This window comes from Rhinoderma darwinii, chromosome 12, assembly GCF_050947455.1.
Source record: "Rhinoderma darwinii isolate aRhiDar2 chromosome 12, aRhiDar2.hap1, whole genome shotgun sequence".
Classification (NCBI taxonomy): Eukaryota; Metazoa; Chordata; class Amphibia; order Anura; family Rhinodermatidae; genus Rhinoderma; species Rhinoderma darwinii.
Genome location: NC_134698.1, coordinates 17272014 through 17298885, shown reverse-complemented (window position 1 = coordinate 17298885; position 26872 = coordinate 17272014). Strand labels below are relative to the sequence as shown.

Genomic DNA, 26872 nt, shown 5'->3' with positions numbered 1-26872 from the left:
TATATTTTCGGCACCATGTCAGGTTTGAAGAGGTCTTGTGGTGCCAAAATAAAGGAAATACCCCCCAAAAAAAAAACATTTGGCAAACTACACCCCTCAAAGAATTCATAGAGGGGTATAGTGAGCATTTTAACTCTACATTTTTTTTCTGAACTTTTAGTGGAAAATGGCCATAAAAATGAAAATCAAATTTTTTTTTCCAATAAAACTTTGAAAATGTTAATTTTTAAACGGCATAAAAGAGGAAACGCACCCCAACATTTGAAAAGCAATTTCTCCCGAGTATGGCAATACCACATATGTGCGCATGTAGATTTTGCTGGATTGGTTTCTGGGCACCATGACGCATTTGCTAAGCTTCTGAAGTACCAGTACAGGGGAAACCCCTTAAAAGTGACTCCATTTAGGAAACTACGCCCCTTGAGGAAATCATTTAGCATTGTAGTGAGCATTATCACACCACAGGTTTTTCATATGTTTTATTAGAATTCGGCAGTGAAAATGAAAAATTAAATTTTTTACAAAAACATTTCGTTTTAGCTTCCAATTTTTCATTTTCACAAAGGATAATAGAAGAAAAACATCACACAATTTGTTACTCAACTTCTTCTGAGTATGGCAATACCCCATATGTTGCAATAAAAAACTGCGGTTTGAGCACTTGGCAGGGCCCAGAAGGGAAGGAGCGCCATTTGGCTTTTGGAGCGCACATTTTGCTGGATTGGTGTTCGGGCACCATGTCACATTTACAAAGCCCCTGAGGTACCAGAGTCCAGTGGCGACACCCCATAAGTGACCCCATTTTGTAAACTACATTTCTAAAGGTATTTATCATTTCCTGGACATACGTCAGAGCTCACGAGTTGAAAGAGCACCATGCACATTTGAGGCCTGATTTGGGTGATTTTCACAGCACTGGCTCACAATTGCAGGGCTCTGAGGTCAAATCGTAAAACAAACCCACAAGAAGTGACCCCATTTTGGAAACTAAACCCATTAATGCATTTTTAATGGGTGCAGTGAGTATTTTGCCCCAAAAGGTGTTTACTAGAAAATAATTAAAAGTGGATTTTCCACTGATATGCCATTTTAGTGCACTATATGTTGTGCCCAGCTTGTGCCACTGAAGACCAATATCTCATAAACCGTTAAGTGGGTTCTCCCGGGTATGGGAATGCCATATATGTGGGCACACTGTAGGGCTCAGAAGGGAGCTACTTGGCTTTTGGAGCACAGATTGCGCTTGGTAGTTGTTCTTTAGGGTTTTTGCTGGTGTTTTCAGTTTATAATGTGGGGGCGTATGTAATATGTGCGGAAAACATCAGGGCATAATAAGAGGGTATAATAATGCGCAGATATGTGGGCAGTGTCGCACTGATGCGACTGATGGTGCCAGATCTTATCTCCTTTTGGAACACATTCTGCACCTCTTGTGTCGCAATATTCTGAGAGCCAGAACTTTTTTATTTTTCCCACTACTCTACTAGTGTGTTTTCTATTAATTATTTTTAATGTATTTTTTAGAGCGTTCACCATGCGCTATAAATGACATATGCACTTTATTGTGCGGGCCAATACGATTACGGTGATAACAAATAGTGCTTTTTTTAATGTTTTATGTAGTTTGCACAATAAAATCCTTTTTTTTTTTTAAAAAACTAAAATCATTTCCTTTTTGTGTTGCCATAATTAAATTTTTTGGGAGGTGGCATGACAAAAAAATAGCGATTCTGGTATGGTTTATTTTTTTACGACATTCACCGCACGGGATAAATAACAAGATGCTTTTATAGTTCAGGCCGTTACGGACGTGATGATACTAATGTATAGTTTTATTATTATTTTTTTATTAATTTATTTAATTGTAAAAGACTAGAACAGGGAAAAAGGGCGATTTGTACTTTTTAATTACTTTAAAACTTTAATGTTTTTACTTTTATAATTAACTTTTTTTTTTTTTTTGTCCCACTAGGAGACTTGAAGGCATGAAGCCCTGGTAGCTATTCTAAAACACTGCACTACATGCACAGTGGGTCCCTGCCTTTGGCAGGACCTACTAGGCTTCCATAGACGGCAGACCATTATTAGGCCTCCGGTTGCTGTAGCAACCATCGACTTTCCGGGATCACATCGCGGGGCCGTCTATGGTGTTCTAACCCCATAGAAACCGCGATCGCTATTGAACGCAGCTTCTAAGGGGTTAATCTGTGGGGACCACCGCAATCTGTCCCTGGGGAAGGAGCTGTGACAGCAGTTGTCACAGCTCATAGATGTGACGGGAGGGGGGGCGGAATGGTGGTTAACCGCATGACGTACTATTAGGTCACTGAGCGCGAGTGATGCGCTCAGCATGACCTATAATAGTACGTCATGGAGCGAGAAGGGGTTAAGAATAATTTTTAAAGGACTAGACTACAAGGACCTCCAAGGTAATATTCTCAGGAATACTGCCTGTGCCATGCGCATCACAGGAAAGACAGTGGGATCTCAGGGAGTTAAATGCATGGCTTAAGTCTTGGTGTAGAGGAGAAGGCTATGGGTTTATAGAGCACTGGGCTGACTTTTCATTGGGGTACAAACTGTATTCTGCAGATGATTTGCACCTGAATGGAAGGGGGTCCGGTGTGCTGGGGGAGAGAATTCTATCTGAGCAGAAGAGTGGTCAGAAAGCCAAGGTAAATAACAAGCAGAGGATGAGTAGTACAAGCAGCAGAAGCAAGCCAGGAAACAAGCATAGAAGAATCGCAGGCAAAGGAGGAACAGGAAAGGCAGGTATAAATAGACAGTGGGCGGGAACTAGCTCCGTCTGGCCAGGCTGTGATAGGCTCTCCCACTCCTAAGCCTGCCATCCTGAGTGGTGGAAGATGGAGTCAGTCTCACAGACATAGGAGCAGGTGCAGACTGATTGCCCACGGGCGTTGACACAGAAGCTGTGTCTGGCAAATCCTTTACAACAACATTGAAGATAAAAATGCCCAAATAATCACATTTCCGATACTGAATGTGAAAAATTTAAAGGCAAGTTAAAGTGAATGTTCACAAATGCCAGAAGTCTAGCAAGCAAAATGGGGAAGCTGGAGGCCTTGATACTGGAGGAACATATAGATATAGTCGGTGTTGCTGAAACATGGCTAGACTCCACACGACTGGGCTGTAAATCGACAGGGTTTTTACACTGTTTTGAAAAGACAGGACAAATGGGAAAGGCGGCGGTGTATGTCTGTATGTGAGAAGTGATATGAAGGCGGTGGTGTATGTCTGTATGTGAGAAGTGATATGAAGGCGGTGGTGTATGTCTGTATGTGAGAAGTGATATGAAGGCGGTGGTGTATGTTTGTATGTGAGAAGTAATATGAAGGTGAGTGTGAATGAGACAATAGTGGGTGAAGATTGTGAGGAGATTGAAACCTTGTGGGTGGAATTACAAAGGAAGGTAAACACTGAAAAAATTACTTTGGTGTAATCTATAGACCCCCCAATATAACTGAGGAGATGGAAGGTCAAATATATAAACAGATGGAGCGGGCTGCACAGGCTGGTACTGTAGTCATAATGGGAGATTTTAATTACCGGGATATTAATTGGTGTCATGGTTTGGCTTCAACTGCAAAATTGGAGACATTTCCTGAAACTGTTGCTGGAAAATTTTATGGGCCAGTTTGTGGAAGACCCGACTAGAGGTGAAGCTCTGTTGGATCTTGTCATTTCTAATAATGCAGAGCTTGTTGGGAGCGTCAATGATCGTGAAAACCTCGGTAACAGTGATCATAATATAGTTACATTTTACCTATACTGTAAAAAACAAACACAGGCTGGGAGGGCAAAAACACTTAATTTTAAGAAGGCCAATTCCCCAGGATGGGGGCTGCAATTCAGGACTTAGATTGGGAAGAACTAATGTTAAATAATGGGACAAATGATAAATGGAAGATTTCACTTTGGGTAATTATAGTGCAAAATGTATTCCTATGGGTAAGAAGTATAAATGACTAAAATTAAACCCCACATGGCTTACACCTTCCGTAAAAAGGGCAATATATGACAAAAAAAATGGGCATTTGAAAAATACAAATCTGAGGGTACATCTGTAGACTTTGTAAATGACAAAGAGCTTAATAAAATCAGCAAAAATACAAAATGAAAGCAGGTGACAAAGGATAGCAAAACAAATCCCCAAAAATTCTTCAAGTATGTAAATGCAAAAAAGCCAATGTCTAAACATGTATGACCCCTAAAGAGTGGTAATGGGGAGTTTGTCACAGGGGAGAAGGCAGAGTTACTAAATGTGTTCTTTTAGCTCTGTATATACAACAGAAGAAAGAGCAGCTCATCTAACCGCTACCAGTGATGCTAATATATCAGTTGATATACTGAATTGGCTGAATGTAGATATGGTCCGAGCTAAGTTAAATAAATGTAAACAATGCTCCAGGACCAGATGGGTTAAACCCTAGAGTTCTTAAAGTACTTAGTTCAGTTATTTATTTTCCCCTCTTCATAATATTCAGAGATTCTCTAGTGACTGGTATAGTGCCAAGGGACTGGCGCAGGACAAATGTGGTGCCTATTTTCAAAAAGAGCTCTAGGTCTTCCCCAGCTGCTTCTAAAGCCAGCAAGATATTGCTGTGTAGTAAAAGAGGCATGGACTCGCGGGACAGGGATATAATACAACCTTACAAAGCCTTAGTGCGGCCTCATCTAGAATATGCAGTTCAGTTCTGGGCTCCAGTTCATAGAAAGGATGCCCCGGAGTTGGAAAAAATACAAAGATCAATGAAGCTAATAAGGGGCATGGAGAATCTAAGTTATGAGGAAAGATTAAAAGAAATAAGCTTTGAATTTAGCCTTGAAAGAGACGACTAAGGGGTGGACATGATTAACTTATATAAATATATGAATGGCACATACAAGAAATATATTGAAAACCTGTTCCATGTAAAACCCCCTCAAAAAACAAGGGGGCACTCCCTCCATCTGGAGAAAAAAAGGTTCAACCTGCAGAGGCGACAAGCCTTCTTTACTGTGAGAACTCTGAATCTATGGAATAGCCTACCGCAGGAGCTGGTCACTGCAGGGATAGTAGAGGGCTTTACAAAAGGGTTAGATAATTTCCTAGAACAAAAAATATCAGCTCCTATATCAATGTGTAGAATTTTTTTTCCATCCCGTCCCCTTTTTCCCATCACTTGGTTGAACTTGATGGACATGTGTCATTTGACAACCGTTGTAACTATGTAACTGTACAAAACCAAGTAAAGGTAAAAATGGAAGGAGTTTTTTGGATGAACACTACTCGTGGCGCAAGTTCCCAATCTCGTTACCATAATTGAACTCACACACGATCACCAGTTGGATGGGTTCTATTTTGTCTCGCAAAACAAAATGTGAGACAAAATAAAACCCAACAAACTGATGAAGTCAGAGTGAATTTACGGTCACGAGATTGGGAACTTGCGCCACGAATGGTTTTCATCTGGATCTTTTACCTCCATTTCTACCTACACAAAGGTAATTACCCCAGCGAGGGCGGCACCATTTTCCTGGGCATCTGAACATTGACTTCATCTTTCCTCTGGTGCGACGCTCCATAAAAGCATCATAGAGTTGTGCCTTTCAATTAGTACAACTCCTAAAGGTGAGCGTCCCGCTCGTATAACCTTTCTGACACCTTTCTACAGAACATAATCCCCCTGTGTTACACCGTCTCTCCCCTGTTTATTTCATCTGAGCCTTACCTAGAGGAACTGTACAAAGGACCAGCAGACCTTTATTACGTGTTGAGGAAAGGGTGATTTAGACATCAATATAGGAAAGGGTTCTTTACAGTTAGTGTTTAAACTATGTAATACCCTACCCCAAGTTGTAGTAATGGCAGATACTCTGTCAGCATTAAAAAAATGGACTACTATTATTCGCATTATTATTTTGGTAATCATTAATAAATATTTTACAGAGGGTCACAACGTTACTGTGTGCAGGTGATATGTCATGCTACAGAGGATGCAGTCAGGGAAACCTGAGATATCTGCACTGTGGAACCCTATAATAGGAGATCTGCATTCTGTTACAGTAGTAGGATGTTTGTGTTTTTTTTCTTTTTTTTTTTCTGTTCTATTACCTGTTGAGACGTGTCTCCTTTACTGATACAATGCTCGCATGGACTGGTTTGGCAGGCTAGAGTGATTAGTCAGTCCCAGGTCTATTATTCTGTATACACATTAGTCATTAGTACAGGTCCCAAGATAAAAACATTGATTATTTAGGCCTTTGACGTGTGCAGTCAGCTATGAATATTCTACTCTGAGACAAAGCATTTGCTGATTACTCCTGTTTTAACTGGATAGAAACCATGCATCTCCCTTTATAAAAGACATGATTCACTACCCTGTGCCACAGCTGATCATAGGATAGCCATGGATGAGTCAGGCCAGATTCACACGTCCGAGGTGCCCTTGTGCAGGTTCAGTTTTCATGGATCCCCATCGACTTGAGTCTATGGAGGGATCTGTGAAAACGGAACAAAATAGGACATGTTCTACTTTCCAATGGACTCTTCACACGGTCCATTGAAACAATGGCCTCGTGAACGGCCCTATTGAAATACATGTGTCCCTGTGACGGCCGTTGTTTTAACGACCGTCACACGGATGTACTCTACGTTCGTCTGAATAAGCCCTTCGGGTATATTCACACAGTGATTCTGGTGCCGTTATTGAAGCCACAACCAAAACAGGATTTAAAATAAAAAAGATAAGACTCTTTCCTATATACTTCTACTCCCTTCACGATCCACTCCTGGTTGTGGCTTCAAAAACTGCACTATGTGAATAAGTACTTAGGTTACTATGTCTTCTTTCGTAAAATAAAGTAAAATGTTCCTTAACCCTTTAATTATCAGGATATTTTGGGGCTTACAAGTTTTAGAGATTGATTTATATATGTGCTGATTATATCCTTTTATAATTGTTAGACTATCCAGGTGATAGGGCTTTATTTTTTTAATAGTTTTTATATTAATATAGTTCTATAATGTGCCCTTGTAAAGGGGCTGTTTAAAGAGTATCTCCTCACTCTTATACCATTGAGTCGTCTTCCAGAAAAATTCAGTGGTTACACAAACAATTATTTATTGGAGGACGATCTTATACCCAAGATGCGGGAACGTCATGAAACACGACAGTTGCGTGAGGCAGAAATGGCTGCAGTTACAGTCTGTAGTCTGTAGTTTTAGGGGCAGACACACAACTCACATCTATAGGCACTGTACGCAAGTTGTACTAAATCTTTAACAGCCATGTTCAGTTGTTAATGGAGTTTGCACGATGCCTCATGTCCATGGAGAAAAGGGCACTTTAAGCGTCGCTATCGGCAGCCACTTACAAACGGCATCTGTACTTAGACAATTACATTCACAGAAACACTCCGTCCACCCATATTTATTCCTCTTAAACCCCAATTCAGGGGCTGGTAAAGGTGTTTTTTTATATTTTTTTTATATTGGTTGAAAAGAGACACGTGTCTATAAAGCCACTCTCTGATATATTTTAGCTTCTCATCTACATTCAAAGACCAAGCAGGAGCCATTCTGATAATAAACCCTACACTGTCAACGTGGTTTCTGGCACTCTGTATTCTGTGATTGGAGAGCTCATGGGGCGGTCACATCATTTTTTGGGGAGGGTCTTATCACAGAATACAGGCTGTTGCAAACCATTTTTACCACATCCTTTTTAGATGTATTATCATAATCACTACCGCTTACAAAAAAAGGAGTAATTACCATAATAACTATATACTATATATACTAGGGAGTTGCTTGTAGGACAATTCCATAACATATTAATTAAAACAAAACTTCACTGTACATGGCAATTCTCCTCTAATAAGTCGCGTTAAGTCCTATTTGAATCCTAGGAGATAGCTGCTGAGAAGTAAGTGTGGCTTTGCTTCCAGGGACAAAAAAAAAGGTACTGTAATTGTCTTTGTTAGAATGTAGTCGTGGACATCATAAGCAATATTTATTAAAACTCAGGACTCAAAGGTGGTGCAGAGAAACAGTGGATCAGTTGTTTATAGTAGTACTCATAGTACTCACAATGTGAGGTGCGCCCTAGTTGATGGTGAGGAGCAGCTGGGGAGGCAGTTTTATATTTTTATCAAATCTCTTTTTATTAACCCCTTAAGGACGCAGCCTAGTTTTGGCCTTAAGGCTCAGAGCCCATTTTTCAAATCTGACATATTTCACTTTATGTGGTAATAACGTCGGAATGCTTAAACCTATCCAAGCTATTCTGAGATTGTTTTTTCGTGACACATTGGGCTTCATGTTCGTGGTAAAATTTGGTTGATTATATTCAGTGTTTATTAGTGAAAAATTGCAAAATTTAGAGAAAATGAAATTTCACAGGAATCAAAGCAAAGTGGAGGTGAAATTGCAAATTTCATTTTTCTTGCTGAATTTCAATTTTTTTCTGTAAAACAGAAGGTTTTACCAGAGAAACACTACTAAATATTTATTGTCCAGATTCTGCAGTTTTTTAGAAATGTCCCATATGTGGCTCTAGTGCGCTCGTGGACTAAAACACAAGCCCTAGAAGCAAAGAAGCACCTAGTGCATTTTGAGGCCTCTTTTTTATTAGAATATATTTTAGGCAGCATGCCAGGTTTGAAGAGGTTTTGAGGTATCAAAGCAATGGAAACCCACCAGAGTGACCCCATTTTGGAAACTGCACCCCTCAAGGAATTAATTTATGGTTGTTGTTGTTGTTGTTATCATTTTGACTGCACAGAATTTTCACAGCACCTATTTGAGTTGTGCTGTGAAAATAAAAAAAAATTAATTTTTTCCAATAGATGTCATTTTTGATCAAAATGTCTTATTTACAAAGGGAACAAAATACCCCATTTTGTTGCCCAATTTGTCCTTAGTGCGGCAATACCCAATTTGTGGTGATAAACTGCCTTTTGGGCCCATGGCAGGGCTCAGAAGGAAAGGACCACCATTTGGCCTACTGGAGCTTTTCTGGTGCTAAGTCATGTATGCAGAAGCCCCTGAGGTACCAGTACAGTTGAAACCCCCCAGAAGTGACCCCATTTTAAAAACTACACCCCTTAAGACATTCATCTAGAGGTGTAGTGAGCATTTTGACCCCACAGGTACTGTGTAAAAGATAATGCGCAGCAGATGGTGCAGAGTGAGATTTGCAATTTTCTATATATATATGGCATGTCAGTGTCCGATATAGTGTGCCCAGCATGTGCCACTGGAGATATACACCCCATAAACTGTAATGTGGGTTCTCCCGGGTACGGCAATACCCTACATGTGGCTGTTATCAGCTGCCTGGGCACACGGCAGGGCTCAGAAGGGAAAGATGAGGGGGATAAGCTGTGCGGAGTGTATCGGGGTAAATTAAAAATTAAGGGATGTATGATAAATTCGAAAACAATCTTTCATACAGAGCCCTGGTTTTTCGGGACATGTGTCGCATTCGTATATTGTTTCCCTCCTTATCCCCCTCTTTGAGCAGACTCTGCACCTCTTTTGACTTTTTCCCTTCTTGGCAGTTTGGGAAACTTCTCCTGGAAAGTGTTGCCCTGGTACGATGCGTGTGGCCCCGCTTCCAGAAGTACTGGGTGCTCCCTCTTCTTGGTCCCTAAAGATTAGGTTCTTGATAACCACCTCTTGAAATTCCAGGAAAGTTCCCCTCTGGCCTGCACATAGATGTAGCACGTACGCATTGTACAATGCCATCTGTATGATGTGCACGGCCAGCTTCTTATACCACACCCTCGATTTCCGCATGGCGCTGTAGGGCTTCAGGACTTGATCTGATAAGTCAACCCCTCCCATGTACCAATTGTAGTCCAGGATGCAGTCTGGTTTGGGGGTCTCCGTACTGGTACCTCGTACAGGTACATGGGTACTGGTGTGGCCATGTATTGTTGTCAATACAAGGACATCTCTCTTGTCCTTGTACTTGACACACAATATGTTGCTGCTAGATTGTGCCCTGCTCTCACCCCTTCTGAGTGTTTGCCCAAGCAGAGTCTTAGGGAGGCCTCTCAGATTACTTCTAGCAGTGCCGCATGCCACAGTACTTCTGGAAGCGAGGCACTTGAAGAGTGGGACGCTGGTATAAAAATTATCCAGGTAGAGGTGGTAACCCTGGTCCAGCAGTGGGTGCACCAAATCCCACACAATTTTTGCATTAATTCCAAGTAAGGGGGGGCATTCTGGGGGCTGAATACTGGTGTCCTTCCCTTCATATATCCTAAATTTATACGTATACCCTGATGCACTCTCGCACAGCTTATACAACTTGAATGTATCCAACCATCTTGTTGCCGGTTGTCCTCTTTTCCCTTAAACTTTTCCAAGCATAATTGTAATTTTCTAATGAAGTTGATGAATGCAGAGCCCGCGCCATGTGCATGAGGCCTAAAGGCCCTTCTACACGGGCAGATTTTCAGCCTGGTAAACAAGCAGAGATTGACAATTTAACTGGAGCAATGATCGGAATGTATGGGGACGATCATCTGCTGCGGACCATTTTGTTAAAATCTGTAGAATCTCAAGTTATTCTGTGGAATTGTTGCACTTTTGTTGCGGTTTTTCCCCATTTAATTCAATGGGGAGGTAAAAGCTTAACAAATAGCAAACATTGCAATTTTTGTTGCGGAAAATCATCCGATTCTGATGCAAGAATCGCAAATCTGAAAAATAAAACAACCCTTTTTATTGTTTCAATTTAATAAAAAAAATTCTATACTTTTCCTCCCTTTCATTGTCATATTGACGGCTCCTTGTTACTCTGGCTGTTCTCTGTGTGGCTTGGCCTCCTGGGATGACTTTTCAGCCCTTGTGACTGCTGCAGCCAATCACAAGAGGTCGGGCTGCACGGAGAACAGAGGGGTGTGTCGCTCTGGCAACATCAGTGAGGTAAGTATTGGCCTTTTTTTTTTTCTCAACTGTTTTCCGCAGTCACGATTCTGACTGAAAATCTGCACCACAATTCCTTGCGGGTTTCAGGTTGGATACACAGTGTACTTTTACGCAGCGTATCGGACCTTTACTTATTACATTTATACAAATCACAGTAAGGTTAGAACATTCTATTTAACTATCTCCACAGTTGACACAGTTAGTTATGGCCTAAAACTCTCAAGAATATAGCAAAAAAACAAAAACGTCCATATTATGACCTGTACTTCTGTCCTCTACTGTACTGCTGGACTGTCATAATATATTGGCAGACATTACTTGTCTGGACCTCCACATTTGTGATGATCACTAGTAAGAAATGTCTGCTCAGAGCTCTGAAACAACCTGTCAGACCCCCTTAAAATAAATTCAGACTGAACACCAAATAGTTGGTCATTTTGAATCCTCCTTCTCCAGTGCGGTAGTTCATTGCTGGTGACGGTTATGGTCCACCAATGGTGTTAAAATGTTGATTCTGTATGTATTAAAAAGGGTTGTTGTTTTTTTAACCCCAAAACAGCACCATCTTTCTTCATGACCTATGTCTAGTATTGTAGATCAGCCCAGCAGCCCTATAGCTTTAAAGATAAAACAGGGTCCAGATTTTGCCACTCAAGACAGAACCGTCTAAAGTGTGTTTGCCCCTCTATGCTCTTTACCATGGCCATTAGGCTAACTTGTTTGCTAACAATTAAGTTCCTCTGGAGAAGGAGTCCCGCACAGGTATTTGCCAAACTATAGGAAATGGGATGGGTCCATCCATGGATGAGCCCCATAGCGGCCTCGTAGTTTGCCTCTATGGTACGTTGCGCCCTTGGCGCCTGAGCACTATGCTTGACTGTTTTCATCACCCCATAGACCTTGAATGAGGTGGTACTGCCCATGCCCAGTCGCCGCTCCATTTAAACTCCTCCTAGCAGGGACCCTTTTTCTAGCAGGCAGACTCCCTTCGATCTAGCATTTATCACCTTTTCTAAAAATTGGCATTCAAGGGTGTATTTTACATGAGTTGTTTTTTACAAAAATGGCATGGGTTTTCTCCATTATAAAAAAATAAAAATCACTATAAATACACCCTAGAGATATTTAGTATTTTGTTAGAACCTCATTAAATAAATCTACTTTTAATTAAACTGCTACAACTAAAACTAATTGTAATACACATAGCAGGTGTCGAGAGATGCCAAAACAAGGGTGGTCTCGCTTAACCAACTTCCTTCATTGTATATTGATCAGTAATTGAATTTATCCTTATGAGATTAATCTTTTATACATCTAAGTGTATGTTCACACGGCTTATTTTCGGCCATTTTTTGGGCCGTAAAGCAGAACGCCTCCAAACCTCTGCCCATTAATTTCAATGGGAAAAACGAAGTTCTGTTCTGACGGGGCGTTTTTCACGCTGCCGTTTTGAAAAAGGCATAAGAAAACGCCTGCGAAAAAGAAGTGCATGTCACTTCTTGAGCCGTTTTTGAAGCTGTTTTTCATTGACTCTATAGGAAAACAGCTCCAAAAAACGGCCGTGAAAAACGCGAGTTGCTGAAAAAACGGCTGAAAATCAGGAGCTGTTTTCCCTTGAAAACAGCTCCGTATTTTCAGACGTTTTTTAGTAAGCGTGTGCACATACCCTTAGAAGTACAGATAAAAAGGACTGATGAGAACACCACAGGTCATATACAGATTATTGTGTTTATTTGTAGCATCTTGGTCTAGCCTTTCTTATATATTTTATCTCAGATTTGTTTAACCCTTTCATGACCAAGGGTCATTGATACCCAAATTTTCCATTTTTGATATGCACTTTTTCAAACGATATTATCTTTGCAATGGCTTTGAAATTCACAACTATTTTTACTTTGTTTTTTGCAAGACTTATGAGGCTTTCATTTTCTAAATTAGATTAATTAATTCCATGTTTTACATTTTTATTATGTGCAGACAAATCACTAAAAATGTTAAGATTTTTTTAAAATTTTATATATGTGTGTATATATATATATATATATATATATATATACACACACACACACACATATATATATATATGTATATATATACTGTTGCAGCTCTGTAACAATTAGTCTTCTTCACCTGGATCGCTGTGAGGGGAGAGTGAAGGAGGCTCAAGGGGTTTTTACACAGGACGATTATTGGGCAGACGAGCGTTAATATAAAGCTTGTTGCCGATTATTGCCCTGTGTAAACAGGGCAGCGATCATCAGCTCGATCATCTGCTGGTCGTATCGTTTTAAAAAGTAAAAGATTGTCGTTGTCGACAGCACATCTTCCTGTGTAAACAGGTAGACGCACTGCCGACATGATAATAATGTATGGGGACGAGCGATCAGAGTAACGACCGCTCATCCCCATCCATAGCTCTGTGTGACAGGAGCAAATGAGCGCCGATCAACGATGTCTCATTGATAGGCTCTCGCTGCACTGGCCGAGTGTCGGTCGGTGTAAAAGGGCCTTCAGAGTTCAGAGCTGCTTGAAAAGTTTGTTAAGCAAACAAACTCTTCTATGATTACCATGATAAGACGGTCATGGTAATCATCAGCTCCTTATCTGCCCAGATAACGAGCTTACTGGGTCCGTTTTCTCTGGGCAGAAGCCGTGGACCAAGGGAGAAGGAAAGGGGAGGTGCCGGCACACAGGGGAGAGAGCTAGGGGACAGAAAACGACAGCACTGCTGCAGTGTGAGCAGCGCTGTACTTCTAAGCTTAGTTTCATAACAAAAAAACACATGTTTTTTTCATGAAACCATATGGAAGAGGTTGCCGGCACTTGTAGAGAAAGCCAGCACATAGATTAGTGCAGAGCTGCTCACACTGATGCAGCTATGCACACATTAAACCGACATTAAACTGCCAACGTTTATATACGTGACAACTGCACAGGGCATCGGTAGTTGGAACGTATATAGTCGTCTGGCAGTCGTGAAGGGGTTAAACAGTAAACATAAACAGTGTACCATAAAGTAACGCATTGCTGAACATCTTGATTACAAGAAAGATCCTGAACTGAATGTTTATTGTAAGTCTGTAAGTCTGATAGTTTCCGCAATCCTTGTAGACGTTCCAGCAGCTCCATAGTAAATTCCTGGAATACAAAAAATTATGTTTAGCATCCATATTTCAGCTTTTCTAAGTAATCATAGTGTGAAAGTGAGCAAAATATGTGACTCCATTTTGTAAGTGTGGTTATGTGACACTATTATGCAAACTTATTTTATATTTTGAAGAATCATCTGTTTTTCTATCAAATTAAATTTATGCTGGGATTGTCTGGACACTCATATGGTTAACATTCTTAGCTTTGTTTATTATCTCTTATCTGAGTCTGCTTTGAGAATGTACATGTTGGCCTTGCAGCTGTAAGATTGTTATAGGGAAATCTGGTCTTACTCATAATTTCTAGTGAGAAGCTTTTGTCTTATATGTAAGTTCCCAAAAGAAGCTTTTCTTGCTCGTGATTGGCTCAGCTCGAACAACTCCCCATTGTACATGATTGGCTGAGCTAGAGCCAATGTCCCATTTGTAAGTGATTGGCTGAGCTCAAGCCTACTCTCCTTTTTGTGAGAATACTATTGTTACTACATTCTATCAATAAAGCAGAGAAGGATTTTTGGGTATACAAAGCTTGTCTGTGTGTCTCTTACTTCTCTCCGATATATCGATATAATTTATGGATTTGGATATGGCTAAGTAACTGAAGGGTGTTCGTTGACACACACACTCAAACCTTCATTTTAATATATTTTGGCCAGGATTGCGTCAACAATTGCATAGTGAGGTATGTTTAAGACCTTGCTCACACAAGCGTGACAGATTTGAGTCGGCAGAAAAGGGTATTTTTTATGCATATGACTGTCTGTGTTGCATCAGTGTGGTTTCCGTGTGTCATCTGTTTTTCTCGTCTGTGTTGCTCCTCTGCAAACACTTCCTGTTTTGTTTTTTTTTGTTTTTTTTTTGCATTTCCTGTTTTTAATGGACAGCACACAGATCTGAAATATGTTCGTGAGAATCAGGATTTTTTTTTTTCATATTGGCCAAATGTGACAAAAAGACGGAAAAAATTATTAAATTTTTTTTACACAATGTAGCTGAAAACTACGCAGTATCCATGTTCTTCCTCAGTGGGTTCCTTAGTTCAAGCGAGCGGTAGGAAATGTTTCCCAAAATTTATACCAATGTGGTTAATTCAGTCACATTAAACCAAGGTGGCAAGAAGCTATTATGGTATGTAGCGGTGTCCACATGTGGCCAAAACTACGCTCACTTGCAGCGGCCTTTGGCCAGTGCAAGAGAAAGCGGTTTCATCCGCATAAGGTCCCAACTACGTGGGACCAGACCATTAGGCCTTGTGCACGAACATATTTCTCGTCCCAGTTTAGTATTTTTTTAACAATAGACAGCACACCGATCCAAACAAGTCAATGGGGCTATTAACACATCCATTTTTTTGTAAGCAAGTATGTGTTGCGAGAAACTTTCCGCATGCCCTATTCTGGTCCGTTTTTGCGGAACAGACTCGCCCATTGAAGTTTATGGTTGTGTGAAGAAAACGAACATAACATAACATAACTGTTTACTGTCTTTTTTTCCATGGACCAGTTGCTATGCGATGCAGAGAAAAAAATTCTGTAAAAGTAATAGAAAATGGCATTTGAGTGATCATCTGACCTTTCCATGTGTTTTTTCGGTGCGTTGGAACAAAACATTGACAAAATTAAATTTACTTGCGTTTTTTGTGGACGAGAAAAACAAATACAGACGTAGAAAAAACTGCTACACGGACATTCATACGAATGAAAAACTAGCAGTTTTTTTTTCTAGAGGCTAATCGGACATCTTTGTGTGAATAGGGCCTTAGAAGGAAGTGAGTCAGGTGTGAGTCATGTGGATTATGTTGATTGCAGTAATTAACATAATCCAGCCCTGCTTTTTTCCTAAAAAGCAAGAGTGGAGTATATAGGGTGGAGAAGATTTAGGGTATGCTATAGGTAAATCTGCGGCAGAAATCCGTGGCTGAGACTCTGATTTCTTTCACGGAATATCCAGCAGATCCAGTTTGTTATCCTTTCTTTTTTTTGCGAGTGGCATACTGAACCTTTCATTTCTATGGGGCCATGTATGCATCCGTTTTTTTTGTGGATCGGTGTCTCCGTTATATAACAGGTCCTATTCTTGTCGGTCTTTGCAGTCCGTCTCATCCTTCTAGTGTATGGATCCACAGAAATAACGGACAGCACACAGCGGGCACTAGGACCTGTGTTTTGCACGTCTGCAAAACTGAAACGGTTGTGTGCATGATGCCTTAGGCCATGTTCAGACGTGGTAGAATTTTTCCGCTGCAAATGTTGGTGCAGATTCGGGCCAATTACGCAACGAATCTGCACCAACATTTGCATATTTGACAGGTAATTCAGACATTGCAGTATCACAGCGGACTTGCCACAGATTTCAGTTTTTGCATTGGAAAGGCTGAAGTCCGCAGTGAAATTCCACTTCTTCACTGCAATGTAATGAGCATGCTACGGAGGGAAAATTCGGCACCGCAGCCTAAATTCCGCACAGTTTCCCGCAACATCTGAACTAAGTTTCCTAAAAATGTATAGAAAGAAATGTAAAAAAAGGCTGCTGCAGAATTCCACTGCGGACTGTCCGCAGCGGAATTCAACAGCAATTCAGCCACGTCTGAATGGGCCATTACTTTATTGTCTCAATAGAAAAACAGCTCCAAAAACGCCCATTACAAATGCATCAATAAACGCCTGATGCTTAAAAAATGGCTGAAAATCAGAGGCTGTTTTCCCTTGAAAACATACCCGTATTTTACAGCCGTTTTTTTGTTAAGCGTGTGAACATACCGTAAGTGAATAATGTTAGTTAAAACACCATTCACTTACTTTGTTGCAAAATTTCGGTGTGGATTCCACACCCAATATTCTGCAACAAATATACGTGATGTGTGAACCCGACCTTATAATTGAAAATTTCGGATCTATTCCTAGTTTGGCTAAAGAAAGATTAAAATATGGAAAGGACCAGGTTTCCTGGGACTTAACCCCTTCCTAACATGCATCATTATCAAACTACAGTGAGGTAAAAACATTTTGCATTCTGAGTATGTTACTCACTTCTGTAGGTCTGGTACACTCTTGAAGTATATCCTGAGAATAAAAATGTAAAATAGAGATAACAAAGTTATAATGGAGAACAAAGTGTTCATATGAACTTCTACGTAACACTTTTATAAAAACAACAACTCATCATCGCAAAGAACATAACAAAAATAAAGTAAAAAAAAAAAATGATGGTCACCTGAATGCGACCTAAGGAAGGGTTATCTTTTTGGTTTATGTATTTCATTAAGAGAGTTCCGATTCATGGATGGTATTTCTCAAGTGCATCCAACACAAAATGATTACACAATAAAACCATAATCATAAGGAGGAGAGGGGGAAATTAGCAGAGCTATGTTTGTATGTATTGTATGTTTGTTGGTTGTTTTTTTTATCCTGTACACTAGGATGAAAGTCCCATGTACAGTTTTGCCAGTACCTACTGCACTACTTTTGTCCATCGTTGGCCATTGGAAACAAATGTTTGCAAACTTTCAGACGATTTTTATCTAATGTGTATTAGGGTATGTTCACACAGCTTATTTTCGGCTGTGTTTCGGGGCCGCAAACGGCCAAAAAATCAGAAGCAGAACGCCACCAAACATCTGCCCATTGATTTAAAAAAACGGCGTTCTGTTCCAACGGGCCGTTCTTTTTACGTGTCCGTTTTGAAAAACGGCCGTGAAAGAGAAGTGCATGTCACTTCTTCAGACGTTTTTGGAGCAGTTTTTCATTGACTCTATAGAAAAGCAGCTCCAAAAACGGCCTTAAAAAAACCCCCGCGAAAAACATGAGTTGCTACAAAAAAGGGCTGAAAATCAGGAGCTGTTTTCCCTTCGTTTTTTGCTAAGCGTGTGAACATAGCCTTCGTGTTGTTTAATAAGGTAATCTGATAAAACACCAGGTTACTGAACAATTTCTATACTCTTTTCTTTAAATTGGCTACGATTTTTGGATCTCGCCTTACTAAGATCTTGGAAAGGGAAAGGTTAGTGTTTTTTCCGTGCCCTTTTAGTCCTAAAATCAGTAATTGTTCGTTTTCTAGGGAAAAAATCTTGCACGCACTAAGGGAATCTTTATATCTCAAAGCCAAGATCGTTGTTTAAACCCAGATCAGAAACCCTAGGTTTGTATTCTCTGAACTGGGGTTAAGGCTTGTTTAGACGCCAAACAATTTGTGAAATGATAAGAATAACCTTCATGTATGGATGAACATTTTTCATCAATGGCAAACAAAACGTTATTGTTTTGTGCCTTTAAACTGGGCAATTTACATTACTATCACTTGGATTAGTTGGGATCATATCAGTAATCCTTATGTGTAAACTGGGTTTAAAGGGGTTGTCTGGTTTAGAAAACAAAATTTTCATATACCCTATTAGGGAATTCGGCATTAATATAGGGGAACTCCCTGTTCAGGATCCTTATTCTTGGCCAGAGTGGAGCGAGTTTACAAAAAGTGTCTCTCGCTCTGTGTATTGCAGACAACCAATTGATATGAATGTGCACGATGTAATGCTTACTTTCCCCTGTGGTCACGCTACAGGGACATTAAACACTTCCTGCCAAATTTCCCCATAGATTGCAATTGAATGATGGGGTTCACAGCAGGAGCACACCGTGTGATCAGCTTACTGCCAAAGGGCCCTTCTAACTTATGGGGATTTTCCAATGTTGACAAACCCTTTATAATGGCAGTATAGCACTTTCATCTAGTCTATCTGAGCCACAATGTTTGGGTAAAACAAAGAAGGCAAGGCAATAGTAATAAAGGAATACATCGTTTGTAGACTTCACAGTTTTCTGGAAGAAAAAAAATCGTTTTGTGCTCCTGAAGGACTCTTGGATCTCTTAGAAGAGCTGTCTCTGATAGCATGGAGGTTGGTGGGCTAAAACTATATAACAAAAGCCTGTCTGAAGAAATGGTTGCCAGTTTGTTTATTTCATAAAAGCTCAAACCTCTCAGATGTGGAGGTAATTTCCCTGGCTCGTGTATTACAAAAGGTGTAGGAGGTTGTAATGCAAGTCTATGGTTCATTTTTACCGCTCCCAATTAAGCTGAATGGACCAAAGCTCTGGTTATCAGTAGGGGTACTCAGAGTCTGGAACCCCAATGATGACCTCTGGGTCTGATGCTACACCGAGTATGCAGCGTTTGTTACACAGATAGGTGAGTACATACTCTTTGTCCATGGACTAGACCAGTGTATCCCAAACAGGCTTTACTTGGAAACTGAGTGTTCTTTCAAACACGTGAAATGTGTGAACTCAGCCAAAACAGTAAGAAATCTAATGTGCGCTAAACAGTAGTAAAAAAAAATCCACCAAGATACAGTGCTAGGGAAGAATTATAGAATGCTTTACCTTGCTCTACACCAAGCTTCTCTGAGATAGGAATGAGAGTAGGGGTTCCCTGAAAGGGGAGACATTTTTAGGGGTTCCCCATGGTAATAAGGTTGGGAATCGCTAGACATACGTAAACAAGCATTACCTTCTGTAGCTGCCTCCTCAAGTATACCTCTGGGTGACTTTCTTCCAACAGATAGTTGACTATACCCTATTGTTAAATTAGCATTATTTACTTACTCCTAGATACATGCTTTAACTCCTTAATGGCCACCGTATAGTGTTCTTACAGTGGTCGTTTGGGGGACTTCTGATGCGCCAACTTTCTACGGTGGCACTTCAGAAGATAATTTCAGCGCTATGTGCCGTACAATTCTGTGCCCAGGCTGTTACTTACAGCCTTGGGCACAGTGCACTGATCAGAGGCCAATAAAGTTAGTCTCCGGTCATTTAACCCCTTAGATGCGGCAGTCAATAGCAATCACGGCAACTAAGGTGTTTGACAGAGGCAGGGGGAATGTAATTGCGGGGGTCCGATGCTTTACTATGGCAGTAGAGGGCCTAACAAAGGCCCTCAGATCTGCCGTAAGAATATGCCTACTAGGAATTTGAGAATGCCTTAAGGCTTTTTTCCAAAACAACCTGGAGAGCCAGTACCTGAAGTCTAGATTTTTGCTCCTCAAATGAAAGATCCAGTAGATCATCAATATCAATGTCAGGTTCAGCATCTTCATCTCGTAGCTCCTCCTGTTAGGACAATTAGAGCAAACATATAATTTTGGTAATAGAGATGTCTGGAGAAAAGAAATTCCTCTTGGTCATATCGTTTTATATAAGTTATAGTTGATAAAGTTGAAAAAAGACACAGGTCCATCATGTCCAGCCTTTAATCCTACCGTGTTAATCCAGGTGAATGCAAAAGCCCCCAAGAAATGGATGGCAATTGCATCATTAGGGGAAATTTCCTCTAAATTTGTGAATCCGAATAAATCCCTGGATCAAATGTCCCATCTTCAGAAACTAGTACTCATAAATTGTAATATTATCTTTTTAAAGAAGGGCATCTAGACCCTTCTTAAACTTCTTTAATGAATCAACCATCACAACATCCTGTGGCAGAGAGTTCCATAATCGTACTGCTCTTACAGTAAAGAATCCCTGTCGTTGATTATTTTAAAACCTTCCTTCCTCTATTGAACGAAATTAACTAACTCCACCCTTTTGTCTTATATTCTATACTTCCATTTTAACTTCAATATAAAATTGATGCTTAGAGAATGTGGTAATGTGCTTTTGCTGTGCATAAGAGAATCTTTGCTAGATAACAAAAGAATTGCCTCAACAAGAATAAAGACTGTACGAAGTGAAAAAGCAGAGGACTCAAGACCACGTCCTCCTATACAGAAGACAGAAGATGATAAAGGAGGGATGACTACATCAAATAAAATGAATCCTAGATAATGAATTGATAAAAAATATTGCAATGCCAGTAAAAATTGTGAATGTAATCTTACTTTGGTTTGTACAAACTCAGGAGAAAATAGTGTAGCTGATGTAGTAAAAGTCCAGTGTAAGAATACTATATAAACTCCCTCATATTGTATGGAGAGGAGTATTTTCCATCACATGTAATGTGACATCCATATGTCACTTCTCTGTGAACCCTTTTCTTAAGAAAATAAATATAAAAGGAATCTGGAGCAACTATTTGACTTTAAACAATTAGTGTGTGGGTGATTAAACATTGTTCTAATTTTTTTTATTTTTTTCACGAGTCAGGAAATATTATAAATTAGATTCTAATTTATAATATTTCCCAGTGCTGGTCACTAGATGGAGCAATTCCCAAAATTGCAGCATTGCATGTGGTAAAGCAACCACATTGCTTTATGCTGCAAAATTAGGAAAAACTCACTCGCTCTAGTGAGCTCTCAGAATCCCCCCCTCCTTTATCCTGGCTAGTGCCGGGAGAAACGAGGGGATTGAACGGTCAAACCTCCTACACTGTGTGTCGCCATTTTTTGAGCTAACACACAGTGTAGTAGGTTTACATACAGTAGTAAACACACACTGAAACACGTACATACATAGAAATCACTTACCTGCTCCAGTCGCCGCCGCTCCCACCGGTCAGTCTGCTGCCGCTGCTCCAAGTGCACAAGTCCGGCCGCGACTTCCGGTCCACAGGAAAATGGCGCAAGACGGCGCACAGTTCAACTTTGACTGTGTGGGAGCGGCGCATGCGCCGTTCCCACACGGACGGCGTACACCATAGTGGATGGAACGGGCCCCGTTCGCATTCACTATGGGACTGTAGCTGCCGTACTCCATGTCTGTATGTGTCGTTAATCGACACATACAGAAATGGAGTAAAAAATGGCAGCCCCCATAGGGAAGAAAAAGTGTAAAAATAAAAAAAAGTAAAACACAAACACACAAATAAATATAAAAGTTTTTAATAAAAGACTAAAATCAAACTGATGTTAAATTTTTTTTTTTCGTGACACTGTTCCTTTAAATTATCCACCACAATTTAGATGTAGAGGATGCCCCCTTGTCATTGTTGAAGGCCCAGGTGTAAAAAAATCTTTAGACAGGTCTTTGTACTGTGCATTCATACATTGTAATTATATGGACCTGTAACCCATTCCCTTAAGTACATTGATTGCCCTCATTTGCACCCGTTCTAGTTTAGCCATGTCCTTGTACACAGGTGCCTAAAATTCGAAACAATATTCCATATGTTATCTGACTAGTAATTTGTATAGAGATAAAACTATGTTTGTGTCACGAGCATCTATGCCTCTTTTGATGCATCCCATGGTTTAATTTGCCTTGGCAGCAGCTGCCTGGCACTGGTTGCTAAAGCAAAGTTTACTGTCCACCAATATTCCCTAGTATTTTTTAGTGGCAGTTTTATTTAGTGTTTAACGATTTATTTATTTTTTTAAACTCGTTTTATTGAACATTAAGCACAAGTGTATCAATAAAGAACTAATGGCATCACATCATGTGTACATATACTGAATAGAATACAATTGAAAGATAAAAGACTGATTTCCCAAATTTTCTGGAATTTGTGGGGACATCCTCCTATGAGTATATACCATTTTCTCATATGGAATTGTCGTGTTTATTAGTGTTATCCATTGGCCCAAGGTAGGAGGTCTATCGCCCATCCATCTAATTGCAATGGCTGTCCGGGCAAAGAATAAGGATTCCCTAAGAAAGATCCTGATATGGTGTGGCCATATCGTCTAGTAGACCCAGGAGACAAACCTCAGGGGTGAGAGGCACCGGTGATCCCCAAAAGAGATGACAACTTTGATATTATAGCTCCCCAAAATGAGCTAATACATGAGCACTCCCACGCCATATGACAGAAGTCCGCTTGTGGTTTCCGAATATCTATGACATCTGTTGTGTGGGATTCTTCCCATTTTATGGAGACGTGTTGGGGTTAAGTGGCATGAATGCAAAAAGTATAATTGAGTCATACGGTTGTTAATTGCAGGAGATACATAAAGTGGAGATGCCAGTGCCTCCCCCCCAATCCTCCTCAGACAAACCGGGAATAAGGGATTTTCATCTATTCTTGGAAGCCAACTGTGTAGATTTCAATTTGTGTCCCAAAAGATATGTGTATAAGGCTGAGATAATGCCCCTAGAGCACTGTGTTACAAAAATCCCTATCAAGGGGTAGTCACATATCAGGCATGATATACCCGGAAACTGGCTCCGGAGAGCATGTCTTAGTTGCAAATATCTGTAAAATTATGAACGGGGTATTTGGTATATTTCCTGTATATGTGTAAAGGAGCGAAGAGTCCCATCACTGTACATATCCCCCAGAGTCTCAACACCATGTTAAGTCCAAAACATCTTGTCCGTAAGTAAAGAGATACGTAAAAACATAGGAATTCCCCAGAGTGGCACCGTGGGATGAAGACCGTGGTAGTGAGATATTTCTTTAGCGGCCCTCCATACCTGAATAGCCAACCTGTGAAGAAGCAGTAAACGGCGAGGAAATAGGCCTGGCTTTTCCAAGACCGGACATAATGTGCTCTTCTCTAAATGGTGTGCTAAGTAGTATTCAACAGTATGTGAAGTGAGATGTTGAGTCCAGACATTAAGGAAGTGGAGTTGGCCAGCCAAGAAATATAGATAGAAGTCTAGGAGGGCCATGCCCGCTTGGGTTTCGGGCGTTGGAAAATACTTACACCCAATTTATGTCTGGAGTTTCCCCATATAAAAGAAGTTAGTAAGGATTGCAATTTGGAGAAAAAGGACTTGGGAATGGGACCCAATGCATGTTCGAGTAGGTATAATCCTTTCGGAAGAAGTATCATTTTTATCAAGTTGATACGTCCAGGTATGGACAAAGGTAAAGCACCCCAAGTCTTACATTTGGATTCAGTATACTCTAGCAGAGGGTAAATGTTTTTCACGTGTGACTTATTAGCACATTTAGTAATATAAATACCTACATATCTAAAATCTTCAACCATTGGTAGGTTATAGTACTCGGCTGGCCAGTCGGAATCCCATAAGGGCATCAAAGCTGATTTGCCCCAATTTATTTGAAGGCCTGAAAATGGAGCAAATGCATCCCAGAGATGGATAGCTCTGCATAGGGACACATCCGGATCGGCCATAAATAGAATAAGATCGTCTGCATATAAGCAAACACGATCCTCCCTCTCCCCATAAGAGACCCCACAGAAAATAGTATCCTGTCTTAATTGGAGTGCCAGAGGTTCAATCGCCAGTGCAAACAGCAATGGCGATAAGGGACATCCCTGACAGGTACCTCTTCCTCAATTAAAAGATGAGGAACATTGACAATTAAGAGGTTAGCCCTAGGTTTCTTATACAGAATGGATACCCACTTAATGAACTGAGGGCCAAAACCTTAAGTACTGCAATTAAGTAAGGCCACTCTACTGAATCAAAAGCCTTAGCTGCGTCCAAGGAAGCCAAGGACCACTTTTGATTATTGGCTCTACCCATCTGAGCTATGATCTGAACCCTGTATGATATCCGTAGTGCTCTTACCTGGCATAAAGCCCTACTGGTCAGAATGAATAATGCTGAGAATATACCAGAGTTAAGACGGTTAGACAGTATTTTGGTTAATATTTTGTAATCTATGTTCAATAGAGATATAGGCCTATATGAGCCACAGTCCAAGGGATCCTTACCGGCTTTCAGGAGCATTACAATAGTAGCCTCATATAGAGAGTCTGGGAGTTCATTTGATTTAAGCGTCTCTTGAAACATATTAAGGATAATTGGTTCCATATGTTCAAGGTATCCCCTCCGGGGATTTACCTCTAGCTAAGTCTGAAACAGCCAATTCTATTTCGGACAGAGTGATATCTAAATCCAAAAGTTGTACATCTACTTACGATACTTGGGGAAAGGAGATCTCAGCCAAATATGTGTCTAGTTCAACCTAAGATTTGGAGTATTGGGTGGAATAGAGTTGATTATAAAATTCTCTGAATCTATTTAGGATTAATTAATTATCCATGAGAACCTCCCCTTGGGCCGACAATATTTTAAGAATAGCTGGTGAGGCATTATTTTGATTTACTATATGAGCTAGAAATTTTGCTGCCGGATTACCCAACTCAAAGTAGGCCTGCTTAGAGATGAATAGCTTCCGCTGCGCCTTGTCTTTGAGTAGCGCCAAGTATTGGTGACCTGTGCTCAACCACGCCTGTCTATTTGAATCACTGTGACCTAGTATAAATGTTTGCTCTTTCGTCGTACAGTCCCGGGCCAGCCTCTCTTCATGTCTAGCAGATTCCTTTTTGATAAAGGAGATAGAAGATTTAAGGCATCCACGAAGGTAAGCCTTCAGTGTTTCCCATACTATAAGGGAGTTGGCAGTACCAGCATTATAGCCTACGAAAACGTGTAATTGGTCAGGTATCCTATCCCGATCCCCTATCAAGGTAAGCCAAAGGGGCGGTACTCTCCATCCTGATCTACAATCTTCACCTGGGTTTTGTAGTTCTAAGCATAGGGGGGAATGATCTGCTAATCCTTTAACATGATATCAAACAACTGCAACCGACACAGAGACAATCGGCGTGCCAAAAACATAGTCAATACGTGACAAAGGGCCCTTCCCCGGCGTATAACAGGAGTATTGCCGCTCAGAAACATACCTACTTCTCCATAAGTCCACCCATCCCACTCCATCTAAGAAAGTCCTTAACCCCTTAACCCCGAAGGACGGATATATCCGTCCTCTGCAGCTGCTAGTTCGCGCCGGAGGACGGATATTAAACGTCCTGTGATGGCGCGGGTACTGCCACTGTACCCACGCGATCAGCGGCAGGAGCACGGCTGTTATACACAGCCTGGCTCCTGCTGCAACTGCCAGAATCGAAGCACGCTCCGATTCCGTCAGTTTAACCCATTAAATGCCGCTGTCAATAGTGACAGCGACATCTAATGTGTTTGACAGAGGGAGGGAGCTCCCTCTGTCACCCCATCGGCGCCCACGCAAAGAAATCGCGGGTCGCCATCGGGTTTTCATGGCAGCCGGGGGCCTAACAAAGACCCCCAGGTCTGCCTTCAGCATCTAAGTATACCAAAGCAATATATATGCGATCGGCAGATCGCATAGTGAAGTCCCCTGGTGGGACTAAAAAAAAAATGTAAATCAATTAACCCCTTAGTGACCACTAATACGCCTTTTTACGTCGGTCACTAATGGGCTTTAGGCTAGGCTGACGCCTTTTCACGTCAGCCTAGTCTAAGTCCTGCACGGGTCTCCCGTGCAGGCAGGAGCCGGGGCTCTGCTGTCTGATGACAGCTGAGCTCCTGCTCCAACGCCCGCGATCGAAGTTTACTTCGATCGCGGCCGTTTAACCCGTTAAATGCCGCCGTCAATAGCGACCACGGCATTTAACTTTCTTTACAGAGGGAGTGCGCTCCCTCTGTCACCCATCGGCGGCCCGCGAATGAAATCGCGGGTCTCCGATGGGGTGTCATGGCAGCCGGGGGCTTGATAAAAGCCCCCAGGTCTGCCCTGGACATATGCCTGTTAGGACGCGCCGGAGGCACGTCCTAACAGATTGCCTGTCAGATTTACACTGACAGGCAATAATGCTCTGGTATACGAAGTATACCAGAGCATTATAGCAGCGATCGGAATATCGCACAGTAAAGTCCCCTAGTGGGACTAATAAAATAAGTAATCAAAGTGAAATAAAGATTATTAATAAAAAGTACAGTAAAAAAAAAACAAAAAACATTTTTTTCCATAAAAAGTGTTTTTATTTTGTAAAAGTGTAAAAAAAAAAAAAGTACACACATGTGGTATCGCCGCGACCGTAATGACTCCATTAATAAAGTTAATATGTAATTTAAACCGCAAAGTGAACACCGTAAAAAAAAACGCA

At 40.9% G+C, this 26872-nt stretch overlaps 1 protein-coding gene across 1 annotated transcript in view; it reads right to left on the bottom strand.

The window, feature by feature from the left end:
• Positions 1-13736: 13736 nt before the first annotated feature.
• PPP1R14D (protein phosphatase 1 regulatory inhibitor subunit 14D) overlaps positions 13737-26872 on the bottom strand; it is a 31191-nt gene continuing 18055 nt past the window's right edge. Inside the window, exons 2-5 of the mRNA XM_075843487.1 lie at positions 20112-20201; positions 17124-17156; positions 13956-14083; positions 13737-13821 (exon numbers count right to left, since the gene is read on the bottom strand). Coding sequence (XP_075699602.1) covers positions 13737-13821; positions 13956-14083; positions 17124-17156; positions 20112-20201 — 336 coding nt within the window. The remainder of the gene's footprint in view (positions 13822-13955; positions 14084-17123; positions 17157-20111; positions 20202-26872) is intronic.